Below are 17,837 nucleotides of genomic sequence, written 5' to 3'. Positions count from 1 at the left end.
CCCCCCCCCTATCAAGCAACCAGACGGTGAGCGGCTTCACGTAAACCAACGGCAAGCCACATCCATGATTGAACATGCATGCCGTTTGCTGCCCGTGCTACACTTGTGAATCTGCGAATGCGGGAGCTCACATGGGTTAGAGCTCGGCGTGGATCTTGCGATTGATGTTGCCTGACTTCACGATGGGAATTGGGGCCTGAACTTCAACCATCATCCTCTCCAACCCCTCCCTCCCTCTCCATAGACCCTCATTCCTCCCTTTGCAGATACAGCTTCACCCTTCACTTCCCCACTTTCCCTTTCACTTCGCTTCTTCTGGCCCGTTCTTCGATTGTCGTTTGCTTCCTCTTCACTCTGCTTTCCAAAGCAGCTTCCGCCAAGCTCGGATACCATTTCCAGGAAATTAGTCCGACACGACTGCTCCGGCTTCGTTTGTCTTCATCATGCTTGCTCGAAGTGCAGCTTTCTCTTGCTTCGTTGCTGTCACGCTGCTCGCGCTGCTCGGCGGCACCGAGGCCGCGCACTCTGATGGTTCTTGCGACGCAAGTTCCAAGTGCCCATCTTCAACTCCATGCTGCTCATCTTCTGGTTACTGCGGCACTAGCGCAGAATTCTGTCTGGCAGGATGCGATCCGAGGTCATCCTTCTCTCCTTCCTCGTGCAGGGCCTTGCCTCGATGCAAGCCGCTCTCCATCACGTTCACCAATAAAGCCAACCCTACCGTCGAGCTCGCTTCATACAACGGCGACTCGAGCAAAGCTCCTTTGACCATCGACAGCGGAGCCGTGCGGACCAGCAAGAGCGGGCTTTACGCTACGGTGGCACAGAAGGGCAAGGCCAAAGCAGGTACAACTCTCAGCACTACCGAGTACATTCAGTATGGAAGAGTCACTGCTACTCTGAGACATGCCAATAACAAAGGCATTGTCGGCGCCTTCATCCTCATGAGTCCAACAGCGGATGAGATCGACTTTGAGATCACCGGTGGTCAGTCTCGTCAAGTGCAGCTCAACATGTTCGCCCAAGGCAAGGTAAGTCCAATCCGACGAGTCCGCAAACTCAGGTGCAGAAGCTGATTCGTCAGCACTTCGATATTGAGCAGGCTTTTAGTGGAGGTGACAGCAACAGCGCAACGATCACTCAAGGACCAGAATTTGACACGGCCGACTGGCATGCATACACTTTGGACTGGTCGCCTACGCGTATCATCTACTCTATCGATGGCGTCGAAGTTCGTACACTGAAGCGATCCTCCTTTAAGAGCAAGAAAGATGGCTACTACAAGTATCCTGCCACACCGATGAGAGCTCAAGTGTCGGTCTGGGACGCCAGTGACATGGCCAAGGGCACCGTGGAGTGGGCCGGTGGTAGGGCCGACTACTCCAAGGCAGACTCGCACGGAACTTTCACCACTCAGATCAGATCGCTCACTGTAGAGTGCCACGATCCAGAGTCTCTTGGTGCTGGCAGCGCTTACGGTTTCAGCAAGAGCATCGATGCCAAGTCGGGCGAGCTCAAGGTGGTTGCAACTAGCCGAAAGACGACCATCTAGCCCACAGTCTGTAGTCTGGCACAGACACTTGCTTTGGCGAAGGCCGGACAAACCCTGTCGCCCTTTTGATGAGCGGGACCGCCACCGTCTTCTCTATGTCAGCCGGATTACTGGAAATAGCTCTTTGCATGATCCCTCGCCTACCAGCCCTGCATCGTAAATTCGCTTCAGTCCCTGTTGTAAAGATGCACGCAATGTCACCAATCTGTCACTCAAATCAATTCTGCTTGATGTGCTGTGCCTGCACATCGATGTCCTTAGCAGCTGGCGCCTACGTGTCTCGTATTCTGTGGGATCGAGGCCGAGGCGCCACCCCGGATTGTCTCGGCACATGAAGGCATTCGACTTGCAACTTTGAAACGACCTTCATATCACCGAAGCTGCCATCGGCTCTTCTCCCCTTCATATAAGGGTGCAGCGCCGAAACGACATTTGCGAGTGCCTAAGAACGGTCCGAAGTCGGAGCTGGCAGCCAAGCGAGAAGGTGGTGAGGGCTAGCTTCGACCGCACCCCATCTCGCAGAAAGATCGTTGGAGTTTGATCCATACCAAGAACCACAATAAGAATCGTCACGGACTGGACCGCGGTCCAGCTCATCGTCGTTGCTGCATGTCATCAACATGGTCCCCATATCCGGAAGGCTCATAAATGTTGATGAGAATCTTGAATGGACAGCCAGGGTTTCATTGGTAAGCCATTGTGCCTGAACGTGGAGAGCTGGACGTGCGGCGTGCGGTGTACTGCTGATGGAGTCATGAGTTGTGAATCAAGACGCTCGATGCGCGGCGGCGCTCGTGTTCTCGATCAATCTAGCTTGTTTCTGTGCGCGCCAACCCCACAGCTTTAGTTTCCGCGCTTTCCTCGCGATGCACCTCTTCGCATCTGCCATCCTCCGCCGATCGCTGCGTGCATTTGCACCAAGATCGCGCGCGCCAAGCCATCACGCGCCGGTCAAGCGCCGGTTAATTCACGATTCTTGATAGCTGTTCCACACGATCGATCCTCGATTCAATTCCTGGATCCACAAACACCAATCAGATTCAATAATTCGTGATTCGTGATTCCAAAACTGTAGGTCAGGGGCAAGCTTGCGCGCCACGTAGGGACGTCGCTTTCAAGATTGGTACAGCTGCGCATAGGGCACCGCGAAGGGAAGTCACGAGAATGACGAGTGTCGACTCGGACAATCTTGAACACCATGCAGATGTCACTTCTGACTTGACAGATGGCAAAGTGACCCCGAATCTGGATCATGAATCACAAAATGTGGAAACAGGAAAGCCGCGTCGATCCGCAGCACAGCCGCCGACACTCGTGACTTACTTTGACTACACCTACGAACTTCCTTGATCAGGAAACAAAGAGGATCTTCCGCAATCGCGTACATAAATCGTGAATACAAAGTCTGTTCGGCTCGTGAATGACTCGCCGCTTGATGGTTCCTAAGACGCTTGTTGTGCGTTTTATCTCCTTCTTCGAGCCAGCTTGAGCGTCCGTGGAAAAAGATCTCGAACGTGCTTCGAATCAGATTCACATATACAAGGGTAGTCACAAGTGCATGGACGGTGCGATACCGACACAGGACGGCACTAGCGGATTGTCCACACGAAAAATCACGAATGTAGAGTCAAGAGTCCGTGCCTGACTCGAGCGGCATGACGACGCGCGCGCTCAATGACGGCCCGCATCAGGATTGAAGAGCTACAGCGCAGCGCGATGGCGGACGGATGCATGAGCTGCGGCCGCGGGCGGCCATGACGAGCAATTAAGCAGATGAGACACGGGGTGGCGACCTTCCTGTTGCTCGATCTCCAAGGTCGTTGACGCGACGATCACGCGGCGCTGCGTTGCCTCGTCATCGAGCAAGCAGGCAAAAGCTATGTAACAGCAGCTCTGCAGCTCGCACCCCTCCTCTTAATTCAGTTCTGAATTCGAGATTGAATCAATCGATTGTCAGGTTGCGTACACATACGCCATGCGTCAAAGTCACACAACTTTGAGTCGAGAGTCGTGAGTCACGAGTGACGCGGTCGCCCAGTCCTCTCTTCTACAAGTCTCGAGGTGCTGTGAGTCTGACAGATATCTCGCCTCCACCGCTGGCTGCAGGGAAATGACGACACCGTGACTGCTAGCCACACACAGAATTCCGATTCACAATTCGCCTGATGATTCACGATTCTAACAGGGCTTGCACCGGAGCCGGAGCGAGAGTGGTACATATGTGCGCGGAGTCGCAATCTTGAATACTCGATTCCTGTCGAGTCTGCACGCATCGTACATTCAAGATTCAGACTCGTGATTCGCGATTCGACGTCGCGGCGACCCCAGAGAACTCAAATCCCTGACGTTGCGGGTACTCCAGCGGCGGACAACGAGACCGATTGATAGTGGACTTGTACCGAAATTTTGATCAGCGTCTATGGGTCTCCGCCTGAATCCTGTCGTCGTGGGACTGCGCAAGTGGTTCCTTGGAAATCGCGCCTCAAGTCTGTCCCGATCAGCGTCGCCTCTTAGCCGCGATCAACAGGGCTTGCGGCGTCCGGATCTGACACCTGCTGTGGCCCGTCACCAAGTAGTTGCTGTGTAGCTATAGGCGCGAGTCTGCGAGCGAGCCTGCTCCTTACCATGCAGTCATCCACTTGAGCCGCGGAGTGGTTCAGATCAGAGGCACACGAGCAGCAAAAGGTGCGACCATCACTTTGACATCAGCTCTCGATCGATGCTGCTGCCTGACGGCCAACAGGTACGAGTTACGTCTTCTCGCTCGCCCGCCACTTGCTGTCGATTCTCGATTCTCACGCGTTTCAAGCCCGTCCGGGGCCATCGTAAGGGTGCAAGCTGTCGGCCTTCGATCGATGTCCACGAGGCCCGAGGGTCCTGTGCTCTCCTAGTCTGGCTCAACGTTCAGATCCAGCGAAGCCTAGTTCCAATAAGTCCTCCTTCCACACACCATCCCAAATCCAATTCGTCACACATTGCTACCAGTACAGGTACGAGACTCACAACACGAGCTGTGTATACACGACGCAAGCGCATGTCCGTCTCGTCCTTACAACCTTCCACATTCACAATTGACCATTGACCAGCAAGGCCGCACGACTCTGCAGCACTGCTACACAAGAGGAAAAGAAGGCGGTGTCATCCATCGTGGCAAGGCTAGCTTTCGACTTCAAGCTCAGGTCGCCAGGACATCGAATGCTCTGGGTGCGGAGCTACGCAGACTTGTGTGAGTCTAGACATTCACGATTGGCAACTCCTTACAGGTGGATGGCCATTGTGGCGCGATGAATTCTGCTTGCACGCAAATGCTAACCAGCAGCCAACCACTTTCTGGCTCGCAAGGATCACCACCTGATCAGCAAGCCCCCTCTATCCAGTCCTTGTGTTTTTGACACCCAGCAGAGGCGGCCCTCATTCTCGCACTGTCCCGTCTATCAGGCTTCTACAGTGTCGAGTGGAATCTGGTGCGGCCGAATTGGCACGCCGCCTTGACAGCTTAGCATCGATCGCCCGCCACGCCTCTAGCGTGCTCACCGCGTGCAGAACCCTGCATCAGGTGCATCCTCGCCGCGCGCGCGCGGGCTCATTAACTCACGATCTCCAGGCCAGGTGCCTGAGTGGGCTCCCGCTGCATCTCAGTTTCACCTGCGTCTCAGCCGCAGCGTGCGATACAGGTCGCGTCCAGGCGCCCGCCGCGCCAGCTTAATTGCTCCGCACAAAGGTCTAGACTCCGCGTCTGAGACTGAAATCTTGCTGTCTAGATTTTAGTACGTCTCGAGTCGTTGAGTACATCTCTGCGCCCTGTTCTTTACAGCCCCGCCTTTTCATCTAAAGACCCTATACATTCAAAGTCGCATACCGGCGCTCTGCGACCATTCTTTAATTGACACCCGAGGGGTTCACAGCGCAGCAGCGAGGATCACAGCAAAACGAGCTTCCGAATTGGTGCTCTCCTGCTTTAAGCTGTCAACGCCCATTCGCCTTGGGTCTCGCGGCACCTGCTCGACCACTGTCTGAAGCCTTGTCTCACTCACCACCAGAGCGCTATACTCGCCAAGTTCACTCCGAACACAACACCAAACCCGTCGACGATCAAGAACGCGGGCAATCAGTCCACGCTTAACACAGTAGCACGTCGCGAAGGGTCCGGCGCACCGCCTCGAAGATCGCGCGGCGCGCCCGTTCGACGATAGAGTTGTCGTGCATACCCTCGCAGCTTTTCTTGACCATCGATCGGAAACCCTGCAGAAGCACTCAGATCGCGAAGTTCTGGGCTTTAGCAAGTCTGACGATCGTTGCACTTTCCAACAGCTAACGCGACTCCGTGTTCACTACGGTCACCGCGCTTTGGAGGTGCTGACAGCACCTCTGATACACTGTAAAGGCTTCACCACCAGCAACCTTGGGCGCTGCGCGTCGCCAATATCCTCGCTTACACTGAACGCGGGTCGTCACGAGTACGACTCCTACGATCACTCCGCGCGTTCAGCGGGGAGCCCGCCCTCGTTGGCACACTTTCCACCATGGCGTCCTTTTCGCTGCCCGGACGCAGCGATTCAATTCTCAATGGCGGAGCAGCGCCAAGAGACTCGAAGGGGCTGCAACGGGGTCGCCTCGAAGCTGCGCAAGCCGTTGATGTCACCAAAGGTGGGTCTGATGCTTCTGGAGCAAGCTCGGCGACGCGAGGTCCGAAGGCTGCTCGAGAGGCTACCTTGGCTTGGAGACGGACCACTGCTGCTGCCACCGGCCTGGTAGATTTGGCTGATGCAGCGATGCGACCTCAGGATGGGGATCGTCTGCGCGCTGGCGGTCCTCATTCCGGAGTCAGATCGAGCTCGTCCTCACTCAGCCCCAGCGAAGACTCATCATCTTCGTTCTTCAAGACTCGCCTCGCCGGCGACGGTTCCGACGTGGGGACCAGTCGCTCCCATTCTACATCCGTCACGTCGCTAGGCATACACAACCAGGATAGACGAGGACCCAAGCACCTGAGCAAGCACGCTTCCCTTCCTCCGAAGTCGAATCCTGGACCCTTGGCAGGCGACATCAGTCCGCCGAATAGCACGAGCTCCTCGCTTCTACAGAACGGAAGCTTGAACAGCGCAGAGGAAAAATCTGATGACTCCAGCCAATCGCGGGAGCCTTCGGGTGATTTGAGGGGGCGCAAGGTGCTACAGGAGCCAGGTTTCGTGAGCTCTCCCGTGCCAATGTCACGGAACAGTGCACGGCCGCAGCGCCCCACCCACGGTACGCACAACGGTCGCGGTGCTCCAGGCAGCGCATTTGGGATGGACGGAGTTCCAAGTGACGAACCTGCGAACACGTTGGGGGCGATGCGAGAAGCGTCACGCTCGGTCCCATTGCGCGGTCACGATGGGAAGAGCTTTCACCCGACCTCACCGCACCAAGCAGCTACAGCTGTCGGTAGAAGAAGTGGCCTCTCATCGACCGCCGTCGACCGGACCACTGCTGGTCCAGGCGCAACGTCTCATCGAACTGCACCGTCAGAGTCCAGCGGGACTCGCAGCGGGGCGCCCAAGGTGCTGTCCTCCTCGCCAGTGACAATTGGCGGCAAGAAAAGATATCCCTGCGCATTTCCGGAATGCGACAAGACATTCTCTACCAGCGGCCACGCCGCTCGGCATCACCGCATCCACTCTGGTCGCAAGCCATACAGGTGCACGTTCCCCGGCTGTAACGCTAGCTTTTCGAGGCAGGACAACAGCTTACAGCACTACAGAACGCATGTGCTTCACCCTAAAGGTCGAAGCGCTGCTGCTGTCGCTAGCAGCATCGAGGGCGACGCAGGTGATAGCGATCTCAGGGCTCTGGACTTGGATCCGGAAACAGAAGCAAGTGTTCAGCTTGGTCGAAAGGCTCTTCAAGAGGGGACTGCCATTGCCATCGTGCAAGAATACGTTGGACGCGACGGCCGGCGCGAGGAAGCTGTGCAGAGGACTGTCGGCATGCCGCGAACCCGTCGAGACTCAGTGCGGTCTGATCAGGACAGCAGCCTGACCATGATGGACGTTGACCAAGGCGAGCCCTCCGAGCTGCCTCCCACAGGGCACGCAATGCAGCAAAGCCGGAGCGGCTCCGCTCTGTTCAATGGAAGCGCCTACAGCCCGCCTGCCGAGTACTATCAGGACTCTAGGCACGCGACCAGACAACCTCATCGCCTATCGATGCCGCAGCTGCCTCATCTTCCACCAGTAGCTGGGAACCTTTTCGCACCGTCGAGTTCCCCTAGCCCAGCGTTCTACCCGGCTGTCTCGCACCATCGCCATCCAGACGGCAACATTGGTGCAAATTGGACCCATTCTCCCGGTACCGCCCTTCCTGCAGCGCACCATCCGTACGGTGCGCCGCCTGCCCCTGTCGCATATGCTTCTGCAGCATCTCCGCGAAGCGCACTTTCGCCCGTGAAGACCGCGTGGTCCAGTGAGGGCGAGGCGGTACGTATGGGTCAAAGGTCTGCCGACGCTGTTGCAGGCTCTCAGTGGAGAGAATCGAGCTTGAACCTCTTGCCTCCCTCAAGATCTCGCGAGCCTACCTCTGATAGCCCGACCAATTCGCAATTTGGTCATCATCATCGTAAACAGTCTTCTATCTCTTCCAACACCAGTTTGGATGCTAGTGCATCGCAGCCGTATGATCGCAGCCGAGATCGGGCCTTCACTTCGACAGCTTCTACGGCGCCGTTGTTGCTCAAGAGCATCTCCAATCAGGGCGCGCTTGTCAACGCAGCTGCTGCGCCCATGCTTCCAAGTCTGTCTCGCTCGAGCCGCCTGTCGTCCCCGCCGACGATGCCAGCGTCGCTTCCTGGCCTAAACGACTCGGCGAGGAAGCACAGCGATCAGCGCAGAACAATGCACCTCGAGTGTCCACTGCCTAGCTTGGCGCAGATGCCTTGCTCCAGTGACCGGTCGACCTCTGGTCTGACACCAGGAGCGTCAATGGAGGCTCCACATTCCGTGGGGTCCCTTGGCGCAGCTTCAAGCACCACAGAGCCCCTTCGATTACCGCCCCTTCGAACCCGTCTCGGATAGATTTGAGGCTAAATTGCCGACACGACTAGCGTACGCCGCCGTCGTCTTCTATGCCTCCGTTCCTCCTCTTCTTCTCCGTCCTTTGACACGGGTCATCCTCGTCACCTCTGGTCGCATCTCTCCCTGTTGGCACCACATGTAAGAATGTACTTTACAGCGTATAGGTCACGCGCGTCTATGTATGTAAAAGAGATATCGACTCAATATGATGATGAGTGAGCTCTTCAGAACAGCATTTTGGTGGTCAAATTGCATCTATCAAGCAGCGTCGGCGACGACTTAAATGTGCACCTGTGGGACGAGGTGATTGCAGGTGCGGATGAGGTTAGCCGCCACGTGTTGGTTGAGCCGCAAAGCGCCACGCAGAACGCGCTGACGCGCCAACGGATTGAGCAAGGGCCAACGCGCTATGCATGTGTGTGGATGCGGCGGTGAGCACGGCGCCCGCACTCGTGACTCGTAAGTGTTGTGCAGCGCAGGCAAAGCCGGCTCGGTCTCAAACCAAGATTGGAGCTGGACACGGTCAGGTCGCATGATCAACGCCGCGAGACGGGCTGAGCAAGGCGACGACTTGGCATCGTACACGCAATCTAAGTGTCTACAACATCATTTCGAGCAGAAAGGCGTGGCAAGCTGCCTTGCTATCACACGAGACGGCAAGGGCGGACTCTCAGCGCTTCTGGGCCTCCCACGCATCTTGGTTTTGTTCAGCATCGCCGCGACCAATCACTCTCGTTTCGTGGTGCATGTACGAACCCCATTCAAGTTGAAGTCCGACAAAGCCCACGTACTTCGCGGTTCAGCTTTCTACGCGATGCACGGCCCTGGCTCATCGCGCTCCACTGCGCACTCAACTCCCAATGACTCTATCAATCCGTCGCCAAGCATCTCTCCAGCGCCCGACACCCATCGCATGGTGACCGACACGGCCACAGAAGGCAGCAGCAGCAGAATTAGCCGTGCCAGTAGCAGCAGCAGCAGCAGTATCGTACCCAGCACTATGCAGGATATCGGCCATCAGGCAGGTGAGAGCTCAGGGAGCGGGACCAGCCAACTTCGGCCCAGGCCACCTGCCTCTCCCTCGACCACATCACAAAGCGCTGACGATGACGACGACGAGGGCGACTTGGATGATGATGATGATGACGATGGATATGCCGGCATCGCATCTCGTTTTGCAGCAGCAGCAGCCGCCGCAGCGGCCACATCCAGGCGCAACACGATACGTGGGTCAACTGGCGCTCCGTTTGCGCTCACTGCGCCTCACGCAATGCAAGCTCGAGGAGACGCAGGTGCCCGAATGGGCAGCACAGGGCCAGACAATTCAATGGCGAGCACATCCATGGAGATGGAAGACGACGATTCTGACATGTCCATCGTACCAGCCAGGACGCCCAACCTTGCACAGGCAGAGCTACCGAGACCTCGCTCTTTGGCACCACAGAGTCCGACTGTCTCTCAGGACTCTTGGCTTGTAGCGCCTCCGGCAGCAGCACCCGCTCAACCCGCTCCCACCGCTTCATTCTTGCCGCACGAGATTCTCCTTCACGTCTTTCGCTTCGTAGCTGCTCGACCAATGGACCTCCGCAGTTGTCTGGCTGTCTGCAAGACTTGGACGCTATGTGGAGTGGAGCTCTTGTGGCATCGGCCTGCCTTTAAGAATCTTGAAGGCTTCCAAAAGTTTGCAAAGGTTCTGGCCTCCCCAACTGCTACCTTCGAGTATGCCTCCTTTGTGCGCCGCATCAACTTCGTCGCCATTGCGGGGCATCTGACAGACGATACCTTTCGTAGCATAGCGGCTTGCACACGAGTGGAACGCCTTACGCTTAGCGATTGCAAGCACTTGTCCAACAAGGTCCTCGAGGAGGTGTTGACACATACGAAGAACATAGTCGCCATCGATTTGACCGGGGTCACTGGGCTCGAAGATGGGGCTCTCAAAATTCTCGCGGCTACTTGCCCGCGCCTACAAGGGATCAATCTGAGCGGCTGCCAGCAATTGTCATCTGAAGCTGTCGCAAATCTCGCGAGAGCTGCGCCGCTGCTCCGAAGAGTCAAATTGTGCGAATGCGTAGGCGTCGGCGATGAGGCGCTGATTGCTCTAGCGCAGAATTGCAGTGTGTTGCTAGAGGTGGACTTGGTGGGATGCTCCAAGCTCAGTGACCTATCTGCCCGTCAGATTTGGAGTCGAGCCTTCCACCTGCGCGAGCTTCGCATGGCTCAGTGCATCAACTTGACGGACCTTGCTTTCCCAGCGCCTGCATCACACCTCAGCAAAGCTCAAGCTGCAGCTGCGCGACACCATCGGAGTCACGGCGTGGGTGGCATCGAGTCGGCACCGGCTTCTCGAGGCGCTTCTCCCACAGGGATTCGTAGCACCGGCCAGAATGGCAGCGATGGAAGCACTGCGCCGCCAAACGGTCACGACTCTATCGGTCTGCCGCGGACAGCGACCATGCCTGACCATCAAGCCCCACTCACGTCTTTGGCTCCTCCCAGGATCTTCGAACAGCTTCGCATTCTGGACCTGACCAATTGCAATGCCATCTCTGACGCCGCGGTGGAAGGCATCATCACGCATGCGCCGAGGATCCGCAATCTAATCCTTGCAAAATGCACGCGTTTGACGGATACTTGCATCTATAGCATTTCGCAACTTGGCCGCAACCTTCATCTTCTGCACCTGGGTCATGTCAGCAAGTGAGTCTGGGTGCCGCGTCCGGGTGGTCGCTCACTGAGTCGGGCGCCCGGCTATGCGCTGACACCTGGAATGACTACCTCCTACAGCATTACGGACCGAGCGGTGATTCATCTCGCAAAGACATGTACACGCTTGCGCTACATCGATCTTGCTTGTTGCCCGCAGCTCACTGATGAGTCCATCATCGAGATGGCCAGCAGTCTTCCCAAGCTGCGCCGCATCGGTCTCGTTAGGGTACGTGTGATGTAGGGTTTCTGAAGCCGACTGGGAGCTGATGGTGCTGGATTCTCTTCATTCCTGCCTCGACAGGTTACGAACCTTACAGATCAGGCTATCTACCAGCTTGTTGACAGGTACACCAGCCTCGAAAGGGTGCACCTCAGCTACTGCGAGAATATCAGTGTACCTGCCATCTTCTACCTTCTCCAGAGGCTTGGCGGCCTGACGCATCTCAGCCTGACAGGAGTTCCTGCCTTCCGGAAGCCCGAGCTGCAAGCTTATTGCAGGTCACCGCCGAAGGTGAGCATAGCAACTTTGACGCGCATGATACGTCCCGATGACAGCTCCCTAATGCTGCTGTTCGACCCTCCCACAGGATTTCAATGACCACCAACGCAGCGCATTTTGCGTCTATAGCGGGCGCGGAGTCAACGAGCTGCGCCGGTACCTGTCTGGCGTCTATCTTGAGAAGCCAGAGAGACATGATTTTGGCGAACTCACCCCTGAAGTGCAGAGGGCACTTGCGAGCCTGTCGGCTGCTCAACACCCCCTCTTACGCTCTTACGAAGCAGCAGGTTTTGCTGTGGACCATGCAGCGAATTTCCGCGCGCCTTGGCCACAGGGCTCTTTGCACGAACAAGGAGCTTCGTCGCAGGGCTCGCGCTTTGAGCTCGGACCGCCTTTACCAAGGGCGATAGCACAAGAATGGGGTGCACGCTTGGGCCGACCAGCTCGCGATCCCGTGAATGCAGACACTGCTACGACGCGTGGAGAAAGGCATCATTTCGACTATCGCAACCATCAACCTAGCTATGCCAATCATGCGCACACATCATCGGTCCCTGGAAGCTTCTACTTCTCGGACCACGTTTACAATCAGGAGAGAGGCCAAGCTTCGACTGCTGGGCAGCCTGCCGCGGGCGCTAGCAGTTCGACGCAGACGGAGTGGTCGCCGTGGAACCCGCGTGTGGACGCTGCGCAGCCTTCACCGGGCCATTCGACAGCTGAGTATGGAACCAACAGGACTCCGCGACAGCAGCAGCACCTTGCTGCGCTGGAGACACCACCGATCGAGATGAGGCCTGCGAACGAACCTGCTGAGTCGAGCGCCGCAAGCAGGGCACGAAACGGTCAGCCACAGCGCTCCGCGGAGCTGCAACAAGCCATCGATCGTCTGCGCGCCATGAGCTCGCGGCCTCCATGATCCAGCTCGACTCAGAAGATCGAGGCTGTGCATTTTGAAAGCTTCTGAAGATCCCGGCCCGAACTATTAAACTCCCCTGAGCGATACGCGTACAAGACTCCAGTCCTCCCGCCCTTCTCCGCCTCCTCTCCCTCATCAGGTATGTCACAAGTCACTAAGCAACCCTTCCACCTATCACAATGTGCGGCGCCGTGTGGTGTCCATGTATTTCCCAGATTGAGCTTCTCAACAAGACGATTTCATCACGCACTTTCATCAGCTTCAATCCGCATGCACGCTCTTTGCAAAATGACGATGAGGTTGTGCAGGAACCTAACATTTGCGGTTGGTTCGATCGCTCTCGCGTGACTTTGGGGGACGTTTGAGAGAGGCACACCCGTGTGAGTCATGAATCGCATTGCCACCAGCAGTCCGTGCCAAGTCAACGTCCAGAGTCGGCGGTGCACCATCACTCGTCCCTTGGACACTACGGACTCTTTAGCCATCTCTTAGCGGCCAACGAGTCAACAACACAGAGCGAGGTTCACACTTGCGATTGTCCATTTCGTGGGGTCCTGAAGCATATAGACGCGTATGCGCATGGGAACATTGTATTGCGAAGCTCGTCAAGTAGCCACCAGAACCTGGATCATGCCGCAGGCGCAGCGGCCGCACTAGCAGCAGAATCGACGCTCGAAGCTGGCTCGACGCCCAAATCCGGCCCTGAACTGATGTTTGCAGCCTCCTGGGTGTCGTGTGCAGCTGCACCGACACCATCAGCGACTGGAACCGAATCTGTGCGCTCGTCCTCTCCCTGCAAAGTCGACCCGGAGGTGCTGCCAGATACGGACTGATCAGCAGCCACAGCGGCGGCACAAGCTGAGGGCAGAGATGCCGAGCCGGAAGCGAATCGGACCACCATTACGCTCGTGTTGTCTGTAGAAAAGCTTCCAAGCGCGTGAGCCAAGAGCTTCTCCGCGGCTTCTTGAGGATCTTGAATGTCAGCTACCAAATCCACCGCATCTTGATCGTCGATGACATCCCAGAGCTGAGGCAAGGGTTGTTGTGTGAGCAAAGGCAGTTTTCCAATTGAAGGGACCTACACATTGGGCCACTCACTCCATCGCAAGCTACAATTAAAAACTTGTCCTCGTCACTCAGACAGGTTTCGGTCGTATATGGCGAACCGACCACGAATTCTTTCATGGCTTGATCGCCGAGCGACCGCGTCACAGCCAACACACCTGCGTGAACCAAGTCGAGGGTAAGCTAAGTGCTCAAAAGGTGACCTGAAGCGTTGGCCTTACCATTGACTCGGTTATTCATTACGAAACCACCCGCATCGGTGATTCGCTTGGCCTCCTGCGCATCAGAGCCTTTGTGATCGTAGGTCAAGCGCAGTGCCTTTCCGGAACGACTGAAGGAGATGGTTCCAGCGGAGCATGCGAAGTTCAGCGCCTCGTTATACCGATGGAACGCAACCTGACTCTAGGTGGCAGACCACCACAGATGCGTGCTCTGCGCACTCACCATAACACTGCTCTTGCATCTCCTACATTTGCGGTATACAGAACTCGTCTAGGTTGCGATTCCGCCTTCAATCCGTCCTGCTTAGCGTCAGAGCCCGCAACGTCGCTCGAGGACTTGCCCGAGGCCGCCACAGACGTTTCGTTGGCCGAAGCAGCACCATCACGTTCAGCAGCCTGAGCAGCACCAGAGCTCGATTGTCTGATTCTTCTTGCCCAGCCCAGCAGACCACCCTTACTCTCCTCTTCCTTTTTGTTCGCGCTGCTCGGACTAACACTGCCGCTTTTGCTACCTTCAGCAACGCTCCCAGCACTACTGCCTTTCTTACTGTGGGGCAACACACCTCCGCTCTCGGGATAGTGCAATGGTTTGCCCTCTTCATCTTCTAACCTCAGAAAGACGGTGACTGCTGTGCAGCCGCTCGAAGTTCCCTCGGATTGGGCGAGCTCTCCGAGCTTTTGGTCCACGCTGTGGAAGGTGTAGTTGAAAAGATCTGGCACTGGCCGATCGGAGTAGTCAACCAGCGTATCCAAAAGAGTCTTGTGGGAATGAGGGGGCAAATAATTTTGACAATAAGCGACAAGGATTTTGCGTCTGAGTGCCATCGCTCCATCTCATTTCGTGTCTCTCTTGACACTCACTTCGTGGAAGTGCTTTCCACACCAATCAGCAGCGTGCTTGCCAGCATGCCCATCGAAAATACCAAAAAAGCCCTGACCCTGCACCCCACCAAAGCCGTAAACGAAGGCGTGACTGTCCTCCATAGTTCTCCTCCACCTCTTATTTCTATCCTCTGCGATGCCAATCGTGAAAGGATTGGGAGTTTGAGCCTTTGAGGAGGTGGAAGGATGACAATTCAAAACCTGCACGAATCAATGGGAGAGACCGATTGTCAGTCTCCGAGGATGATTCGAGCATGCGCTAGAGGGCCGAATGCGGCCGAGATCATAGTGCTTCGCTGTACGCACCCCATGTGTGTCGCGACCAGTGGCTACGGTCGTGGCTTGGGATGAGGCATCGCCCGCAGAGCTGCGATGAGCGTGCGGTAATTGTGAGCAACAAAATCGAAGGCCGATGACGGTGTACCAAACTCACACATCGTCGGCATTGCGAGCTGCGCGAGTTGAGCGAGATGGAGACCGAGCAGAAACGAAGAGGAGTCAGCACTTCCAGGTGTTCTGTGCTCTTGTGCTCGTGAAGCAGATCCTGATTAGACACTGCAACTCACGAGGCATGTTGCTCGAATACGAAAAGCGAGAAGAGAGCTAGCAGGATGGGGCTACGTTGAGTGCAGAGTTGCGCCCGAAGCCTACTTCAGAGAGGCGAGTGCCGCGCTGACGATGCTCGTTGAATGATCGCAAATAGCTTGGGGAAATCGCAGGGTCTGGGGTGAAAGCAACCGAATAGTCAGGAAGGATTGGGACAATGGGCCACGTGAAAAAAGGCGCAAGATGAAAATGCAGGCCGTTGATTCCAGTGCTGCTGCTGCTGCTGCTGCTGCTGCTGCTGCCCGTGCTCTGGCGTGCTTTCCTGGCTGCAAGTGTAGACGTGGCCAGAGCTTTCAAAATCTGCGAATCAAGGGCACGACTGTCGTCGGGTGGTGCTGAAGCGCTTGCGATCGACCTAAATAGAGTGTGATTTGGTAGTCACGAGTTGTGAACAACGTCGCGTTGTTTTCTCTTAGCAGATGGTCCAGTCGTGAGTCACGAGTCTGACGTCGTCATTCACGATTCACGTTGCTGTAGTCGACGTGAGCGACGAAGCAGGGATAGCGTGCAGCGTGGCTGTTTGGAGCCGGGCATGCGCAGGCAGCCAGGGCACCGGCACACGCCACGGCCATTAAGTTGCGTCCCTGCGCACACATGCATCTCCCCGTCACTCGATCGTATCGTACGTCGCAAGTATATTTGACCCCCGCGCGCGCGGGTGAGGTGCATCCAGCAGCAGCAGCCGCGCGCTGCTGCTGGCTGAGCTCGGTTGAGTTGCGCGTGCCTGCTGTTGATGCTGCTGCTGCTGCTGCTCAAAGCTGCTGTGCTGCGTCTGGTCGAGCTGCTTAGTAGCAATCACGAATCACGAATGTGAATCACAATGCTGGGTACCTATCGGGGTACATCGCCACAGTAGTAGCGCGGTACACTCACTCAATGGCCACCTCATATGCTGGCTCCAAGCAACGCCCGCTATATATAGCTCTTGCGCCATGTTCATCTTACTTCACCTGGCTGTCCTCTCGATCGCGCGCCACAGCAGCGTCAGGCACTGTATTGCCTATATATATATATATGAAGCAGGACAACCGCGCGCACGCCACGCCACGCTCAAGGCATGGACGGCGTACATGCAAGCACCCCTCTATCTTATACAGACCGCCGACTCAATTAGACACTCAAGACTCCTTGACTCACACTGATGTGGGGTCTGCATGCCGCTGCTGGCGATTCGTGACTCAGTTCAGCTATAAGTTCTTGACTCATCACACTGTTGTTGTGACTCGTAACTCCTCCTAACCTTAATAATAATGTATGATTCGCCACGCACCGCCGCCTTCATTTCTCGTCCGCACAATCGCGTGAATCGTGACTCAGCTTGCTGCCGCCACCGTCCCTCTCTGCAATTTGCATGCGATCAGCGTTGGCGATGTTCACGATAGGTAGCGACCAGAACAATCACACGAATCGAATCAAAAATCTTGGTGGTCATGGCGGATCACCGAGGCTCCGCGAACGTCAGCTCACAGGTTCTCGCTGCATCACTTTGATCATTGAAAGCTCACGTGACACAAAGTCAGACGCGTCAGTCCAAAGTCTTGAAGTCTTGAGTTTGAGTCAAGAGTCACAACAGTGTGAGTGTTGATGAGTCCGTGAGTCTTGAGTCATGCGCGTGGCGCCTGATGCTCAGCGCGAATAGTAGTAACGACCACCTTGAAACAAAAAGTTACAATCACAACTAGGAATAAACAAACGAATCACAATCTCAAGTGGACTGACTCATTGACTCAGTTCACCATGATCACTTCTGACTCCCACCCCCGCCTGGACTCATTTCACCATGATCACTCACTCATTGACTCACTTCACCATGATCACTCTGACTTCCTCAATCTTCTGAAATTCAAGCTGCCTGTCCATGGCCTCCGACCTTGCTGCAGCCGCTTTATGAGCAGATCCAAGCTAGCCAAACGCCCTAAAGCCTCCTCTCCAGGAATTCCGCGACGACAGGTGTTCCATCTTGCCGAACAACGTGCGCACATCAAGTCTCTCCTATCTCTGCGAGAATCGTACTGCACTGCTGCCCCGACGTAATGGCGGATCGAGAGGTCTTAGGACTGGATCGCCTGACCCTCGACGATGCCACCGGAGGGTCGCGTCCTCCAACTGGCGCTCACAACGAAAGCATCCTGTTCGACCTGTGCCTTGTTGAAGTCACCAGAGCGACAGCAGGCTATGATGCTGAGGTATGCGCAGAGCGACTGAAGAGCAACCCCGAAGCCCCTGGCATATGGGAGTGGGTGTGCAGGTCGCTCGGATCCCATGCTGCCTATAATAGTGTGGATGGCTCAGACTCTGCAGCTTCCCAGACCGGCGCGTCTTCGACACCCAGGCGCGT

At 56.1% G+C, this 17,837-nt stretch overlaps 4 protein-coding genes across 4 annotated transcripts; 3 read left to right on the top strand and 1 right to left on the bottom strand.

Annotated features, from left to right (window-relative positions):
* The first annotated feature begins 304 nt into the window (after nt 1-304).
* On the top strand, nt 305-1,773 carry IE81DRAFT_175037 (concanavalin A-like lectin/glucanase). The gene is made up of 2 exons (XM_025510661.1): nt 305-1,031; nt 1,103-1,773. The coding sequence occupies exons 1-2, from the start codon at nt 444-446 to the stop codon at nt 1,550-1,552; spliced, it is 1,038 nt and encodes a 345-aa protein (XP_025368682.1). The 5' UTR covers nt 305-443; the 3' UTR covers nt 1,553-1,773.
* A 5,112-nt stretch (nt 1,774-6,885) lies between these two features.
* On the top strand, nt 6,886-7,284 carry IE81DRAFT_291768 (hypothetical protein; the record flags this gene model as incomplete). Its single annotated transcript, XM_025511918.1, has 1 exon — nt 6,886-7,284. A coding segment is annotated over one exon (399 nt), but the record flags the coding sequence as incomplete, so codon positions are not given.
* Nucleotides 7,285-9,146: 1,862 nt separating this feature from the next.
* IE81DRAFT_324514 (RNI-like protein) lies at nt 9,147-13,019 on the top strand. Its single transcript, XM_025514255.1, has 4 exons — nt 9,147-11,301; nt 11,389-11,536; nt 11,612-11,821; nt 11,898-13,019. The coding sequence occupies exons 1-4, from the start codon at nt 9,416-9,418 to the stop codon at nt 12,723-12,725; spliced, it is 3,072 nt and encodes a 1,023-aa protein (XP_025368680.1). The 5' UTR covers nt 9,147-9,415; the 3' UTR covers nt 12,726-13,019.
* A 266-nt stretch (nt 13,020-13,285) lies between these two features.
* On the bottom strand, nt 13,286-15,574 carry IE81DRAFT_174941 (PP2C-domain-containing protein). Its single transcript, XM_025510660.1, has 8 exons — nt 15,460-15,574; nt 15,327-15,345; nt 15,200-15,260; nt 14,873-15,094; nt 14,235-14,770; nt 14,012-14,121; nt 13,824-13,948; nt 13,286-13,752 (listed from the first exon to the last, which is right to left on the bottom strand). Exons 1-8 carry the CDS (start codon nt 15,464-15,466, stop codon nt 13,354-13,356), a joined length of 1,479 nt encoding a protein of 492 aa, XP_025368679.1. The 5' UTR covers nt 15,467-15,574; the 3' UTR covers nt 13,286-13,353.
* Between the last annotated feature and the right edge of the window lie 2,263 nt (nt 15,575-17,837).

This window comes from Ceraceosorus guamensis (assembly GCF_003144195.1).
Source record: "Ceraceosorus guamensis strain MCA 4658 unplaced genomic scaffold IE81scaffold_42, whole genome shotgun sequence".
NCBI classification, from domain to species: domain Eukaryota; kingdom Fungi; phylum Basidiomycota; class Exobasidiomycetes; order Ceraceosorales; family Ceraceosoraceae; genus Ceraceosorus; species Ceraceosorus guamensis.
This window is presented reverse-complemented; position numbering and strand designations above follow the sequence as displayed.

Excerpts from the sequence above, each read along its gene's own strand:
- IE81DRAFT_175037 (XM_025510661.1), top strand. The coding sequence starts at position 444 with ATGCTTGCTCGAAGTGCAGCTTTCTCTTGCTTCGTTGCTGTCACGCTG. Across the intron at positions 1,032-1,102 it reads ACATGTTCGCCCAAGGCAAG|GCTTTTAGTGGAGGTGACAG; the intron begins GTAAGTCCAATC and ends GATATTGAGCAG.
- IE81DRAFT_324514 (XM_025514255.1), top strand. The coding sequence starts at position 9,416 with ATGCACGGCCCTGGCTCATCGCGCTCCACTGCGCACTCAACTCCCAAT. Across the intron at positions 11,302-11,388 it reads CACCTGGGTCATGTCAGCAA|CATTACGGACCGAGCGGTGA; the intron begins GTGAGTCTGGGT and ends TACCTCCTACAG. Across the intron at positions 11,822-11,897 it reads ATTGCAGGTCACCGCCGAAG|GATTTCAATGACCACCAACG; the intron begins GTGAGCATAGCA and ends ACCCTCCCACAG.
- IE81DRAFT_174941 (XM_025510660.1), bottom strand. Across the intron at positions 14,122-14,234 it reads GATGCAAGAGCAGTGTTATG|TCGTTCCGGAAAGGCACTGC; the intron begins GTGAGTGCGCAG and ends CATCTCCTTCAG. Across the intron at positions 13,949-14,011 it reads AATGAATAACCGAGTCAATG|GTGTGTTGGCTGTGACGCGG; the intron begins GTAAGGCCAACG and ends TGGTTCACGCAG.